This window comes from Balaenoptera musculus, chromosome 10 (genome assembly GCF_009873245.2).
Source record: "Balaenoptera musculus isolate JJ_BM4_2016_0621 chromosome 10, mBalMus1.pri.v3, whole genome shotgun sequence".
NCBI classification, from domain to species: domain Eukaryota; kingdom Metazoa; phylum Chordata; class Mammalia; order Artiodactyla; family Balaenopteridae; genus Balaenoptera; species Balaenoptera musculus.
The window spans coordinates 83164946-83179788 of NC_045794.1; the positions used below are offsets into that span (position 1 = coordinate 83164946).

Here is a 14843-nt window from a genome sequence, read left to right on the forward strand (position 1 = left end):
TAATAATGGTATAAAATTATGTTCCTATAACTTAGGAACATAGAGCCAAATTAACTGAATTCCAGTACCCAGCTCACAGTGAGCTGAAATGTAATGGGACTAACAATGCTTTATTGTGGGCTGGAAACAGTGCTGTATAACGAAGTGAGCATTTGTAATTAATTGGTTTAAATCCTGGCTCCACCAAAAAACTATGCAACTTTGTAACTATGTAACTATGTAACCAAAAACTATGTGACTATGTAACTTCTTGAGTTTGAGCCTCAGTTTCCTAATATGTAAAATGGAGATAATATCTGTTTGGTCATTCTACTTTGTCATTCCTAGTTTTTCATTCCCCTTTGTGAGTATGAAATGAGATCAGGAAACTCAAGTCAGCAAGACAGATAAGGAAGCAATGAAACCCTCTCCCACTCCCTTAGTAAGCTAATTTAGGTGTCCTTACCTGTGTTCCTGTTAGCCTCCCCTTAGAAGGGTGGTCTTATCAGCCTTGGGTGGATGGTGGCAATTTTAATCCAGGGCCTGGTACATCAGTGTTATATGTTAAATTCTCTTTATTTTGCTATTGGTTTGCCCTATTTTTTGGTGGAACTTTTTAGTGAAAGCAAGCAGATTAGTATGTAATCTCAAAAACCAGCACCCTGTTTTATTTCTAAAAGTTTCACTCTTGCTATCACAAGCTTACCTATACAGTCACACCTCTGTATCTGTGTGTGTGGGGGGGTGTTCTAGCCTCCCCCCACCGACACCCCCTGCAGGATGCCAAACTCTGGGACGCTCAAGTCCCTTATCGGCCCTCTGTGTCCACAGATGCAGAACCCATAGATATGGAGGGCCGACAGTAATTAGGTGCTCAGTGACGTTTTTAAAGACACAAGGATTCTGAATACATCTTTCCTGAGTTGTTATGTTAAAGGCAGTCTTTAGTACCCACAGTGGGACTTATAGGATCACAATGTACTGTGTATTGTGGTGACACAAGCTCAGGAAATGGGCTTACGGACCTAGTCCCCAATCTCCACATTCTACTGTCCAGGCTACCTTGGGCAAAATTGAGTCTTGGTTTCTCTACCTGCTTATTTGTTACACAGGTGGTTGGGAGAATCAAGAGAGATACTTGAACGTGCTTTGTACGTACGTTTGACTATTAATAAAAGAATGTCAAAAATAGAAGTGCAGTGAAAAAAATCAAGTTTAATATACATTCAGATTAGTACTAATGATAGTTACCAACAATATACAAATTTTAAAGGATTGGGAGAACTACTGAATAAAATAGAAACTTTTATGTTGGTATTAGTATGTTATGGGGACAAGGGGAGAGGAGTATGGAATTGGGGTGTAGAATGGGGCCTAGAAAAGCTGCCACAGAATTCAGGAGAGAAGGAGCCTCAGGACGATTAATTTTCTTCATTACCTCTGTTTCCTTATGAAGTTTCTTATCCTAAAAGGTGAAGAATTAGGTCATTAGCTTTGAGCCTGTTTAAAATTCTCCACCTAACACTTTGATCGGGTTTGATGAAACTATTTTCTTGCATAAATTATATATATGTGTATATATATATACACACACACACACACATATATATATATATTTTTTTTTTTTTTTTGGTCTAGGTAGATTAGAATGACTTGGCTAACAACCAACTTACGAGATCCACTTTTTTCACTGTTGGGAGACTAGAGTCCTACCTAAAATTGAACTGGACGGTCAGGCTTGCCCTCGTGGTGCTAGGTACAGGCAGTATTGGCATTTCAGGATTTCAGGACTAAATAGCAAATAAATGTTTTTATTTTACTTTAAATTTTGATTAGTATTTTCACTGGGTATATAATTTTAGGTTGACAATTTTTTCCCTAGTTTTTAAAGAGATTATTCCATTGTCTTCTGACTTTCAATATTTCTGATAAGAGGTCAACAGTCATTCTTTTTTTTTTTTTTTTAGTTTATTTATTTATTTATTTATTTATATTTTTTTTAACATTTTTTTTAATTAATTAATTAATTTATTTATTTATTTTTGGCTGTGTTGGGTCTTCGTTTCTGTGCGAGGGCTTTCTCTAGTTGGCGGCGAGCGGAGGCCACTCTTCATCGCGGTGCGCGGGCCTCTAACTGTCATGGCCTCTCTTGTTGCGGAGCACAGGCTTCAGACGCGCAGGCTCAGTAGTTGTGGCTCACGGGCCTAGTTGCTCCGCGGCATGTGGGATCTTCCCAGACACGGGCTTGAACCCGTGTCCCCTGCATTGGCAGGCAGATTCTCAACCACTGCGCCACCAGGGAAGCCCAGTTTATTTATTTTTATTTATTTATTTTTGGCTGTGTTGGGTCCTCATTTCTGTGTGAGGGCTTTCTCTAGTTGTGGCGAGCGGGGGCCACTCTTCATCACGGTGCGTGGGCCTCTCACTATCGCGGCCTCTCTTGTTGCGGAGCACAGGCTCCAGATGCGCAGGCTCAGTAGTTGTGGCTCACGGGCCCAGTTGCTCCGTGGCATGTGGGATCTTCCCAGACCAGGGCTCGAACCCGTGTCCCCTGCATTAGCAGGCAGATTCTCTACCACTGTGCCACCAGGAAAGCCCATAAACTGTCATTCTTATCTTTATTTCTCATCTAATAGATCCAGAGCAAAAACCTTTGGGTTTTTTATCTCTTGGGTTTTAAATCATTGATAAAGTCAAGATTCTTTATCAGTGAGGAGCAGAAACTATCTTAGCTAGAGTGAACTAAAAGGAGGGCAATTTGTTATAAGGATTGGGTATTTCATGAAACCCAAGGGTAGGACAGCTGGGTCTAGACAAACAGGAATTGGAAGGCCATTAGAAACAGACACCCTCAGCCTGCTAAAGTTTCATTGTGTTTCGTTCCTCTTACTCTTTGCCAGACCAGTGTTCTCTCCATCTCCAGTCCATAACGTGAATGTAACCACCACCCCCCACCCCCAGTTACAGTTCCAGGGTTCTGCAAGATTAACTAACAGTTTTTCAGTTCTATAAATTACAGGAAAATTTGGCATCTGACTGGCTCAGCACCGTGCAGGTGCCCATCCCTGGTCCATCCAACAGGAGATGGGAAACATTATAGTATATACAGGACTTTGGGGGGCCTGTCTCCATAAAAGAGGAGAGGGGTGGTAGTGGGAGGGAAGTTCCCTGAGAATGAGGAATTGCTATGTTCTGGGCAATCACCTCTAAAGATGTCCTAGTCAATCTTATTTTCTCTAGGGAAGAGGCTCTTTCTGTACAGGATGTTGGGAAGTCATCGAATACATGCAATGGCTGGATTTTTTTCCTAATGCATATTCAGTCTACATATCCTAAGCATAGACCAAAGCTTTAGTTTCACGGCCCTCAGGGGTTTCTGCTCTACACATCATTTCATCTATCTTTGCTGTATTTGTTATTTTGAGATGGGGAGCACATATTTTAATGCTCTTCTGTAACCACTAAATTATATAAAGCTCATGATCATTGTTCCAGTCTTGTTTTCTACCACGTGGTAAACTCGCCCAACTCTTTGAAACTATGCAAATTTCCCCCAGGCGCCATGCTCTCTCATGCAAGTCTTTGCTCCCACATTTTTTTTCTTTCGTTTGTCTCACTCTTTCAGCCCTGAAAGCTTATACTGTCATCCCCTCTTCTAGGAAACCCTCTCCCACTCCCTTAATAAGCTAATTTAGGTGTCCTTACCTGTGCTCTCATTACCACATGTGTCACTCACCACACCATATAGACTCATTCATTTTCTGGTTTGTTTCTTTAAGGGAAATATCACAGTTCAGCCTATATCACCAGTGTCTCAAAAAGGGCTGCCACATAGTAGGCCCTCATGAGAAGGAACAAATGAATAAAACGAGCCTCAGTTCTGGAAAGTCTGGCTTTATATTTTCTTGTCTCTATTATCAACAGCTCTAGTGTAGAAGTTAGGAGTTCAGGCTCTGATGCCAGACTTCCTGGGTCTGTATCCCGTCTCTGCCTGGTTTCCTAGTTGTGCGAACTTGAGTAAGTTGACTTAAAGTCTCTGTGCCTCAGTTTCCTCATCTGTAGATGGTATAATAACGGTACCTACCTGAGAGAGTCGTTGTGGGGATTAAATGAGTTAAGTGCATAAAGTCTGGCACCTAGAGGGTGCTCCGTAAGTGTTAGTTATTATTATCATCAACCATCTAAATCACTACCAAAAAAACCTTTGCAGATTCAGGTGTGTGTCATGAGCAATACATTCTGCAGAAATGGTTTGTGCTCTTAGCAGTCATTGACCCTTAAAAGAGATTCACGTGGTCTTTGCCTAGTGGTTCTTCCATTATGTGCTCTAAGAGATTAGTAACCTAAAGTTATCTGGGGATTGAGGAATGGGTTAGAAGCTTCACCAGGGGATGTTTTCTGTAGCAAGAGAGTGTGTTTATCATATTTTATTTTGATTGTATTTGTTTTTGACGAATGAGTGAGCTTTTTGGAGACAGGTGAAGACATTTTGGTGGAGTGATTAGATATGTGATTTCCTGGAGTCTTAGCATTCTCAGCCTTGAGGAGTTGTGGGTGGCAAGGTTGGTGGCCTGAAAATATCCTTTTAAGAGCACAGGGCTGGATAGGATTTTTTTGCAGAAACTGATAAACTGCCTCTGAAATTTGTATGGAAATACAAAAGACTTAGAATAGCCAAAACAATTTTAATAAAAGAACAAAGTTGGAGGACTTTCATTTCCCAATTTCAAAACTTACTCTATAAAGCTACAGTCAACAGAGTGTGATATTGGTAGAAGGATAGACAAAGATCAATGGAACAGAATTGAGAGTCCAGAAATAATTTTTTATATTTATGTTCCATTGATTTTCGACAAGGGTGCTAAGGCAATTCATTGGAGAAAGGATAGCCTTTCTAACAAATGGTGCTGGGACAACTGGATATCCACATGGAAAAAAGATGAACTTAGGGCTTCCCTAGTGGCACAGTGGTTAAGAATCCACCTGCCAATGCAGGGGACACAGGTTCAATCCCTGGTCCAGGAAGATCCTACATGCTGCGGAGCAGCTAAGCCCGTGTGCCACAACTACTAAAGCCCGCGTGCTCTAGGACCCGAGTGCTGCAACTACTGAGCCCGTGTGCTGCAACTACTGAAGCCCGTGTGCCTAGAGCCCATGCTCTGCAACAAGAGAAGCCACCACAATGAAAAGCCCACACACTGCAATGAAGAGTAGCCCCCACTCACCACAACTAGAAAAAGCCTGCGTGCAGCAACGAAGACCCAATGCAGCCAAAAAAAAAAAGAAAAAAAAGATGAACTTAGAAGTTTACCTTATACCATACATAAAAGTGAACTCAAAATGGATCATAGACTTAAATGTCAGAGCTAAAACAATTAAAAAATAGGAGAAAATCTTCAAGACCTCAGGTTAGGCAAAGATTTCTTACAAGACACAGTCTATGTAAGAATAAAAACTGATACGTTGGACCTCACCCCATCAAAATTTAAAATGTTTGCACTTAAAAATATAGCATAAAGAAAATGAAAAGACAAGCAGTAGACTGGAAGACAGTATTTGCAAATCTTATTATCTGATAAAGAATTTGTATTGAGAATATACACTCATACACCTCAATAATAAGGCAAAAAACTCATTTTATTTATTTATTTTTTAAAAATTGAACCATCTTTTCCCCTTTATTTATTTATTTTTTTATTTATTATTTTATGGCTGTGTTGGGTCTTCGTTTCTGTGCGAGGGCTTTCTTTAGTTGCGGCAAGTGGGGGCCACTCTTCATCGCGGTGCGCGGGCCTCTCACTATCGCGGCCTCTCCTGCTGCGGAGCACAGGCTCCAGACGCACAGGCTCAGTAGTTGTGGCTCACGGGCCCAGTTGCTCCGCGGCATGTGGGATCTTCCCAGACCAGGGCTCGAACCCGCGTCCCCTGCATTAGCAGGCAGATTCTCAACCACTGCACCACCAGGGAAGCCCCAAAAAACTCATTTTAAAAATGGGCAAAATATTTGAATAGAAATTTTACCAAAAAAGATACACCAGTGACAAATAAGCACGTGACAACGTGGCCAATGCCATTAGTCATCAGAGAAATGCAAATTAAAACCACAATGAGATACCATTTTATACCCACTTGAATGGTTATACAAAAAAAACCAGACAACAAATATTGGTGAGGATGTCAGAAATGGGAGTCCTCATATATGCTACTGGGAATGTAAAATAGTGCTGCCCCTTTGGAAAATAATTTGGCCATTTCTTAAAAGTTTAAACATATACTTGCCATACAATCCACCAATTCCACTCCTAGGTATTTCCCCAAGAGAAATGAAAAGATTTGTCCACAGAAAGATTTGCACACAAATGTTCTTAACAATTTTATTCATAATAGCCAGAGCTTGGAAGCAACCTAAATGTCCATCAATGGATAGACACAATGTGGTATGTCCATACAATAAAATATACCACAGAAAGCAGAAAAGGAGCCACAAACTACTGACACAAGTTGTGACATGGACAAACCTGAAAATCATCATATTAAATGGAAGAAGCTAGACACAAGAGACAATATATTGTATGGTACATAGTGTGTTGATTCCATTTATATGAAATGTCTAGTAAAGGCAAATCTATAGAGAGAGAAAGATTGATGGTTGCCTGGGGCAGTGTGGGGTATGGGAGATGGGGACTAACGGTGAATATGAGGGGTATTTTTGGGATGATAGAAATGTTCTACCTGCTTTGTGCTTTATGGTGATGCTTCCACAACATGGTAAATTTACTAAAAATCACTGACTGTCCACTTGAAATGGGTGAAGTGTATGATATGCAAAATATACCTCAGTAAAGTCAGAGGAGGTAGTATGGGTGGGGGCAGGGGGGTGGAAGAAAGGAGGAGGAGAGAGAGAGAGAGACAGAGACAAAGACAGAGACAGAGAATGAGAATAGGACTGCATGGCGCCAGGCTGTTTGGATCTGAAACCTAGCAAGTCTAACCTCTCTTTGCCTCAGTTTCCGGTCAGTGAAGTTGGGGAAAATAACAATTAACTATCCACAAAGTAGTGTTGGAAAGATTGTGATAATATGTAAACAACGCTTAACACAAAGTTTGGACCATAAAGAGAGCTCAACAAATAATAGCCGTAATAGTAATAATTATTATTATTGGTGGTAGTATTTAACCTACTGAGGATCCAGCTCTGATTTATATCAACTAAATTCAAATCCCGGAGAAGGGTTTGGACTGCGACTGCAGAGGGCAGTGACTCTTCTTGTGGAAATGACTCTGGGGGAGTCTGAGAGGCTAAAGCACAGGATTTGTCAGTCACCTGCAGGCTGGGGGTTGGGGCACTGGAGCCTCCCAGATGAAGGCTGTTTCTTCATGGCAGCTTCATTTATGGAGGGGTCATCCTGCCGCCCATCCATGTGGGAGCGACATGTGCTATTTCTACTCCAGTCCAGCGATGACTTATGTTATACCACTACATGCCAGATCCTATTGGCTTGGAGGACAGCGGATTTGGGGGCACAGAGGAGGGATACCTAACCTTGTGTAGGAGGGTTTCTAGAGGAAGTGATATCTCTGTGAGACTTAAGAATCCCTTGACATTTCCCAGATGAAGGGTGAGGAGAGTTATCCAGACAGAGGCTACAGTCTGAGTAAACCTCAGAGGTGATAGGGAGCTTGCTGAATTCAGTGAAAAGCTGACATACAGAGCAGAGTGACAAGAAACAAGGCTGGAGTCCCACAGAGGGCCTTGTGTGCCATGATAAAGAATTTAGACTTATCCTGAGGATGAAGAGCACTAAGCAGGTTCCAGGACCGGCTCAGTCATGTTCAGTTCCGTGGTCCCAGTGGCACTTACACACCACACCTTGAGTGATCCTGCTCTGTTGATCAGGGGCAGATAAATGCCCTCCTAGAGGCCTGTGGCCTGGGTTTTGCATTTAGCCTCCTCGAGTGCAAGTGTTCCTCCAAGGACCACATCCATACTGGTGTCTCACAGAAAAAGTGTTTCACGGCTCCCTCGAGAGGCCTAAGAGGCCATAATGTGGCCGCTGAGAGCCTGTCTTAGGGGCCAGACCTCAGAAGAGCAAAGGACCTGTGAATGTTTCACACACTTCGCGCTGGGTGCCTGCTCTGGCTGAGAGCGCATTAAAAGTCCCAGCGACCAAGGGGCAGGTATCGTCCTGGTTACTATGGCATCACCTTGGAAAGGATCACTCGGGGAAAGCCACAGCTGAGCCGAGTGAGCCAGGAGGCGAACGTGGTCCGAAGCAGCAGGAGGGGCTGGAGATAGGCTGCAGGCGCTGGCTGTCGCTGGTCTCGGGACACCTCGTGGGCTGGAGCGCACTTTAGCTTCTCCCGCTGCAGCTCAGGGCGCGAGCCGGGCTGCGCGCAGCCTGAGAGTGGCTGCCTGAGACAGCGCCACAGGCTGCTGCTGGGCTGGGAGCTGAGAGGGGCCGAATTCCCGGTGACACACCGCTGGGCCTCTCTCTTTTTTTTTGGCAGGGGGTGTTGTCTCATCTTGAAAGATCTGGGCTGGGTTTCACCTTCTTTTTCATTTTAAGTAGTCACCTGTATGAGAACTGACTTCCAGGTGTTCATCGAGGAAAGCAGAGCGGTCCCCACGCTGCAAATGAGAAAGGATGACCATTTCCGAGGCTGACTGTTGACGGCTTGGAGATACCCCCTTTTCAAAATGCCTTTTAAAGCATTTGATACCTTCAAAGAAAAAATTTTGAAACCTGGAAAGGAAGGAGTGAAGAATGCTGTGGGAGATTCGTTGGGGATTTTACAAAGGTAGAGTTTGAATGCAAACTTTAGGTTTCTTTCTGAGTAGCTTCACATTGCTGGTGTTTGAAAGAGTTTGCCTCATGTTTTTAAAGCCACATTTAAAAAAGGAGTGAGTGGGTCAGATTAAAGGGCTTCTGGAGCCCCTTCTCGCTCCAACAGACTATGTGCCTAGAGGAAAAGATGCATCAAAACCATAAGGTTGAATTAGGAAAATATCAAGACAAACATTCTGCTTGTACGGTAGGATTAGCACTTATTGGAGATGGTAATATTGCATTATTGTGTGTTTGGCATTGAATTAGAAAAGATTTAGGGAGATAATACTTCATGTTAATTCAGTACTAATAACAAAATCAGGAACCACTTTATATGGTTATGCTCTGAGCTGAAATAATTTTTAAGAATTTTTCACTTCATTTTTCACTATAAATGAAAATTAGATATTTGCAAATTGTGTAGCTTGTAATATAAACTATATAAAGTGGTTCTTGATTGGGTAGTTTTCAAAGAGAAAGATAATTACACAATGGTGTGAAGAAAGTAACTTAAAAAATTAGTATTTAAAGCAGAAAATCTTACATGATTAAGTGGGAAAATGTTAAGTACTATCACTGAATTGAATGTTTTTGTCCAAACCAAAAAATAAATCTTTTTTTAAAAAGTAAAATATATTACCATTGGAAGAGAGTTTGCCATAAATGAATGAAATGATGTGATATTTTAATTTGTGATTTTTAAAAGTAGACATAGTAAATGCCTTCCTAGGTCTTATAGATGAATTAATAAGCAGTCCTTATGTGCAAGGTAAAATGACTCCTTTAATCTCTCTGACATAAATAAATGTGAAAATATCCTTATTAAGTTTTTTATGATTATTTCTAATCCTGGTGAGTGAAAAATGCCACCTAGCATCTCCTTTTAACTTTTCTCTGTTTTCTCTTAAATTTAAAAACTAGCATTTGAAGGACTATTTCTAGGCACACTGTGATTCATTCCACTTCTTGTATTTTATAACACAGGGGCTCCTGTCAGTGTTAAATTTTCTATTGTATCACTCTTGATGAGCTTAGCAGGAGAACTGGGTTGGGCACCTTATTATTCTGGTAATTAAAAACAAAAAACTTTCCATCAGAACTACACTGAATTATCATGTATAGATGAAAACCTACCTCAGTGACAGCAAGATAAACCAGCCAAACATAGGAAATGATTACAATAACCTATTCTTTTAAGAGTGTTTTATCCTTCCATTGAGCACTCCCAGGTAACATCTTATGGTGGTGTTCATTTGATTAAAAATGTGAAAGGAAGTCACAGTGGCTTAATTGGCATATTCAAGTGATGACAAAGGCATCCGACAAAGTCAGGAATAAAAACCACGACTTTGGACTAGTCACCATTACAATCACCAAACTCTGTGCCTTAGTTTATAAAATACTCAACCAAAAGTACTTAGGAGTGTTCTTTTCCGACTTTGTTTTTTAAAATTTAATCACTTTTTTCAGTAAGGGACTCATCCTAAATGCTGGTTTTACTGTGTTTGATTGGATAATCCAAACCTGAAGATCCTTTTGTTTACCAGATTGGTTTACTTAGGGTTATAACAAAATTAGTAATTTCCAAGTTGTGTGACCTCAACCCCAAATTAAGTTATGTGTCTAGGACTCTGAAGAGTTTCCTCAGAACTGCATCATGGAACAATAAAAAAGCAGCTAACACAGTTCTGGAGATAGAGAATACACTAAATGAATGCTAGATACTATCATTGTTGTCATAATTGTAGAATGAATGTTTTTAGAATAAATAAAGCCAAACTCGCACCTCTTCTTTCACGGATCCCTAGAGAGACACGATTGGCAAGGAAGGGGAAAAAAAGGCATTAATTGACCGTCGATCTAAATTGACGGATCCTCAGCTCTAGTGGTCTTTGAGCAGCGCTCCAGAATTAGGGCTCCTCCAGCAAAAACAGCTCTGCCACGCACTTGGTGTTAACCTCAAGTCTATAAGATAATTATATATAAAGTGCCTTGCCCAGAGCCTGGCATGTAATGGACATTCCCTCTCCTCATTGATTTTTACATAAAACCAGTTGACGGAATCCAATGTAAAAAAAAAAAAAAAAAAAAAAAGACCTTAAAGAACTGTTTTCTGTTTTGTAAGGGGCAGGAACATTGGGAAGTTAGAAATCCCGACTTTCTAACTTAGCAATCAGTATAAATCATAAATGTCTAATAATGTTTAAGGCTGAGATCATCATCTAGATGGAATTTTTAGATGTTTTTTAATCACGGAGTGTTCCTCTTGGTCAGGGGAGTGGCAAATGCACAGGAAAGCATCTGAAGTTTGCACATGGGGCTGATTAGAGCCAAGCATTATTAATCTTTCTGGAGAACAGTCATTGATAAGAAGCAGCTGAACAATTCATCAGCTAAAGGTACAATAATATTTTTCAAATGTAGGAAGAAAGATGATGCATTCACTTATCGTCCAGTATTGGAACAGATAGACAGCATTACATTTGGAAATTAATGTCCAAAAACTGATACACAGATTTTTTTCAACTTAGATGATAATATGAGTACCCTCTAATTGCTTATGTGTAATAAATGATAATAATGAACACTTAGTATGTTCCAGGTACCGTAAAATTATTTAATTCTATTAACAATCCTGTGAGGTAGGGCCGATTATAATTACGGTTTTACAGATGAGAAAACTGAGACACAGAGAGGTTAAGTAAATTGCCCACAGCTTATAAGTGGCAGAGCTGGGTTTCAGACCAGACATTTCTGCCCACCATTCTTAATCATTACACTATGCTGCACTCGTAATCAACTGTCCGCTCTTCCCACTTGCTGTCTTGAAATTTAACCACTCACTTAGGCTTAGGGACTTACTTGGGCTGCAAAGTAGCCAGCAACCTCTGGATCTTCAGGCAAGCATGGGCTTTTATTAGTTATAGTATGGAAGGTTTTCCCCAAGGGAGACTGAGTGAGAGTCTGGTCTCCTTTTAGGTGTTCATATCTCCCCTTTAAAGTGATGGTACCAATCCCTGTATTGTGTACATCTTCAGCATTCAGCGGTTGTGTATTGAATGTATGTACCAGCCGTGCACTGTCTGCTCCATAGACAAAGGCTAGTGTGTGAGACCAGGCTCTGAGATCAGGTGATCCTGGATTCCAATTGCCGTGACATCATTTACTTTCTGCCTGCACAACCTCAGGCAACTTGCTCCCATGGTTGCAGTCAGGGTGATTCTCTTAAAACAGATAACATCTCTCCCCTGCTCACCACTAACGCCTCCCCCCCACCCAGTTTCCCACCTCACTCAGAGTGAAAGCCAGTGTCCTTTCAATGGCCTTCAGGGTCCTACATGATCTGTAGGACTTTGAGAAATCTGACTTCATCTCTGACCTTCACTGCCTGCCTCACCCCACTCCAGCCACACTCTGCACTCTTACTGGAGCTCCCTGGACCCGTTCCTGTGCCAGCTTTTGTTTTTTCCTTTGAATTAATTTTTACGGGAGTATAGTTGCTTTACAATGTTGTGTTAGTTTATACTATACAGTGAAGTGAATCAGCTATACGTATATATATATATCCCCTCTTTTTTGGATTTCCTTCCCATTTAGGTCACCACATAGCATAGAGTAGAATTCCCTGTGCTTTACAGTAGGTTCTCATTAGTTGTCTATTTTATACATAGCATCAATAATGTGTATATGTCAATCCCAATTCATGCCACCCCCACTTCCCCCTTGGTATCCATATGTTTGTTCTCTATGTCTGTGTCTCTATTTCTGCTTTGCAAATAAGATCATCTATACCATTTTTCTAGATTCTACATATGTGTGTTAATATACAATATTTGTTTTTCTCTTTATGACTTACTTCACTCGGTATGACAGTCTCTAGGTCCATCCACGGCTCTACAAATGACCCACTTTCGTTCCTTTTCATGGCTGAGTAATATTCCATTGTATATATGTATCACATCTTCTTAATCCATTCCTCTGTTGATGGACATTTAGGTTGCTTCCATGACCTGGCTATTGTAAATAGTGCTGCAGTGAACATTGGGGTGCATGTGTCTGGATGTGATTTATTGAGAGAGAGCTCTTCCTGGAAAAATTGGGAGAGAGGGAGTAAAGCAGGATAGGAAAGGAGAAAACGAAGCAAAGATGTGATCTCAGGTAACGCACAGGGGCTAGGTCACAGTGGAAAGCTCTGGGGCATAACTGGCACTGGGTTGTCCCTTTGAGCAAAGGGACCAATCTTTTATGTCTCTGCATCAGTCAGTTATTGACTGTGGGTACTCTGGCAGGGATGGAGGCTTATAATGGAGGCCATGTAGTGGTGGGCAGTTCTCCTAAGAAGCGAGCAGTTGCAAGCGATTAGCAGCTCTAGAAGTGTGCTGGCTTGAGAAAAGGGACCTGGGCTGTGCACTACAGCCCACTCATTGCACCATACAGATCCACTTGCTTCTCACATTCAGTTCACTCCATCCAGGTACAGCTTCTCCACGACCCTGTGGTCATAATTTCTGAGGAACCTTCAGGGGAAGAGTTGGTGGGATGCACTAGCACTCTTTGCTCTGGCTGGTCCCTCCTTCCCACCCGTTCTCAAGTCCCTTCACTTCTGTTAACTTGCCTTGTGGGTTGATCCAGTCCTCAATCCCTGAGGGATCAAAACCCCTGGTTAACATACCCTTACCAGTTATGGTTGCTGTATTTGAGTTACACTGGACAAGGCAGTATCAGGAGATGTCTTAATGGATGCCCTGAATGCCAAACATATGTCTTCTTGCTCCTGTGATGAAGCAATGGTCCTAACGCATCCTGAGGATCAGGATCAATTTCCCTTGCTACAGTGGTGACCCCTGGCCTTCCCTTTTGCTCTTGGTGTGAGGACCCCAACATGACTGGGCAGCAGTCATAGCCATATACTTAATGGGATTTTCATTGTATTCCCAAGTGGAAGAATTCTTCTTCGGGATTAGGACTTCTGGATCCACAGAGCCTAAAGTTGAAGAGATGAGGTAGCCCTCAAGTGGGTTACTGGGAATGATGGTGAGTGGGGCCACCCCTGCCTCTAACCCCTTGTTTCTCAGACCCATGTATTCTACCTATTGGGGGCAGAGTACCATACAGTAACTGTTGGTTTGTGGAATATACTGCATCCAGAAGGGTAGCGCCCTATCCTCACAGAGATTTATCTCTAAGCTGATGCCTCAGCTGCTTCTTTAAGAGGTTTCCTCAGCTCTGGCAGGTGGCCAGCTCCTGGAAGGTGTAGGGTATGTGGTAGAGCCAGTGGATCCCATTGTCATGTACCTCTGCTATACCTCCTTTGCCATAAATTGGCTTCCTCGGGTTCTTATTCACAGGGGGAATTCACTCATGGTCAAACTGAAAGGAGGAAGTCACTGATAGTCAAATCTACTTCAAAGATGTGCTCTGCTCAATTACTGAACCACAAGAAGCTCTCAAGTTATTTAAAAGATCATAGCGGCCCTAATCTCTGACCACAATGCACTGATTACTAGAAATTAATGCACAATTATATTTTTAAAGTCATCAGCCTCCTCTTGGCATCTCTACTTTGTCTAAGGTTCCGAGAGCCACACTAAGAGCTCATTAGAATCATTTTCTTGGCCTTTGCCAGGATGTTAAATCCTGTGTCATGGGGGAATGCCCCCTGCATTAGTTTCCTAGGGCTGCTGTAACAAAACACCACAAACTTGGTGGCTTCAAGTTATTCTCTCACAGTTCTGGAAGCCCAGACTCAAGCTGTCAGCAGGGCCATGCTCTCTCTGAAGGCTCTGAAGGAGGATTCATCTTTGCCTCTGCCTCACTTCTGGTGGTTGCTGGTGAATCCTTGGCCTTCCTCGGCTTGTAGACACATCACTCCAGTCTCTGCGTCTGTGGTCAAATGGCCTTCTCCTCCTGGGTTTCTCTGTCTATGTGTTCAAAGCTCCTTCTTTTTATAGGGACACCAGTCATTGGATTAGGGTCTGCAGTAATCCAGTGTGACCTTGTCTTAACTTGATTACATCTTCAAACAACCCATTTCCA

General features: G+C 41.9%; 1 protein-coding gene across 2 annotated transcripts in view; it reads left to right on the top strand.

Annotated features, from left to right (window-relative positions):
* Positions 1 to 8677: 8677 nt before the first annotated feature.
* The window catches only part of SLC17A8 (solute carrier family 17 member 8), a 49190-nt gene continuing 43024 nt past the window's right edge, over positions 8678 to 14843 (top strand). For both annotated transcript variants that reach the window (XM_036866651.1, XM_036866652.1), the window contains exon 1: positions 8678 to 8778. In XM_036866651.1, coding sequence (XP_036722546.1) covers positions 8678 to 8778 — 101 coding nt within the window. The remainder of the gene's footprint in view (positions 8779 to 14843) is intronic.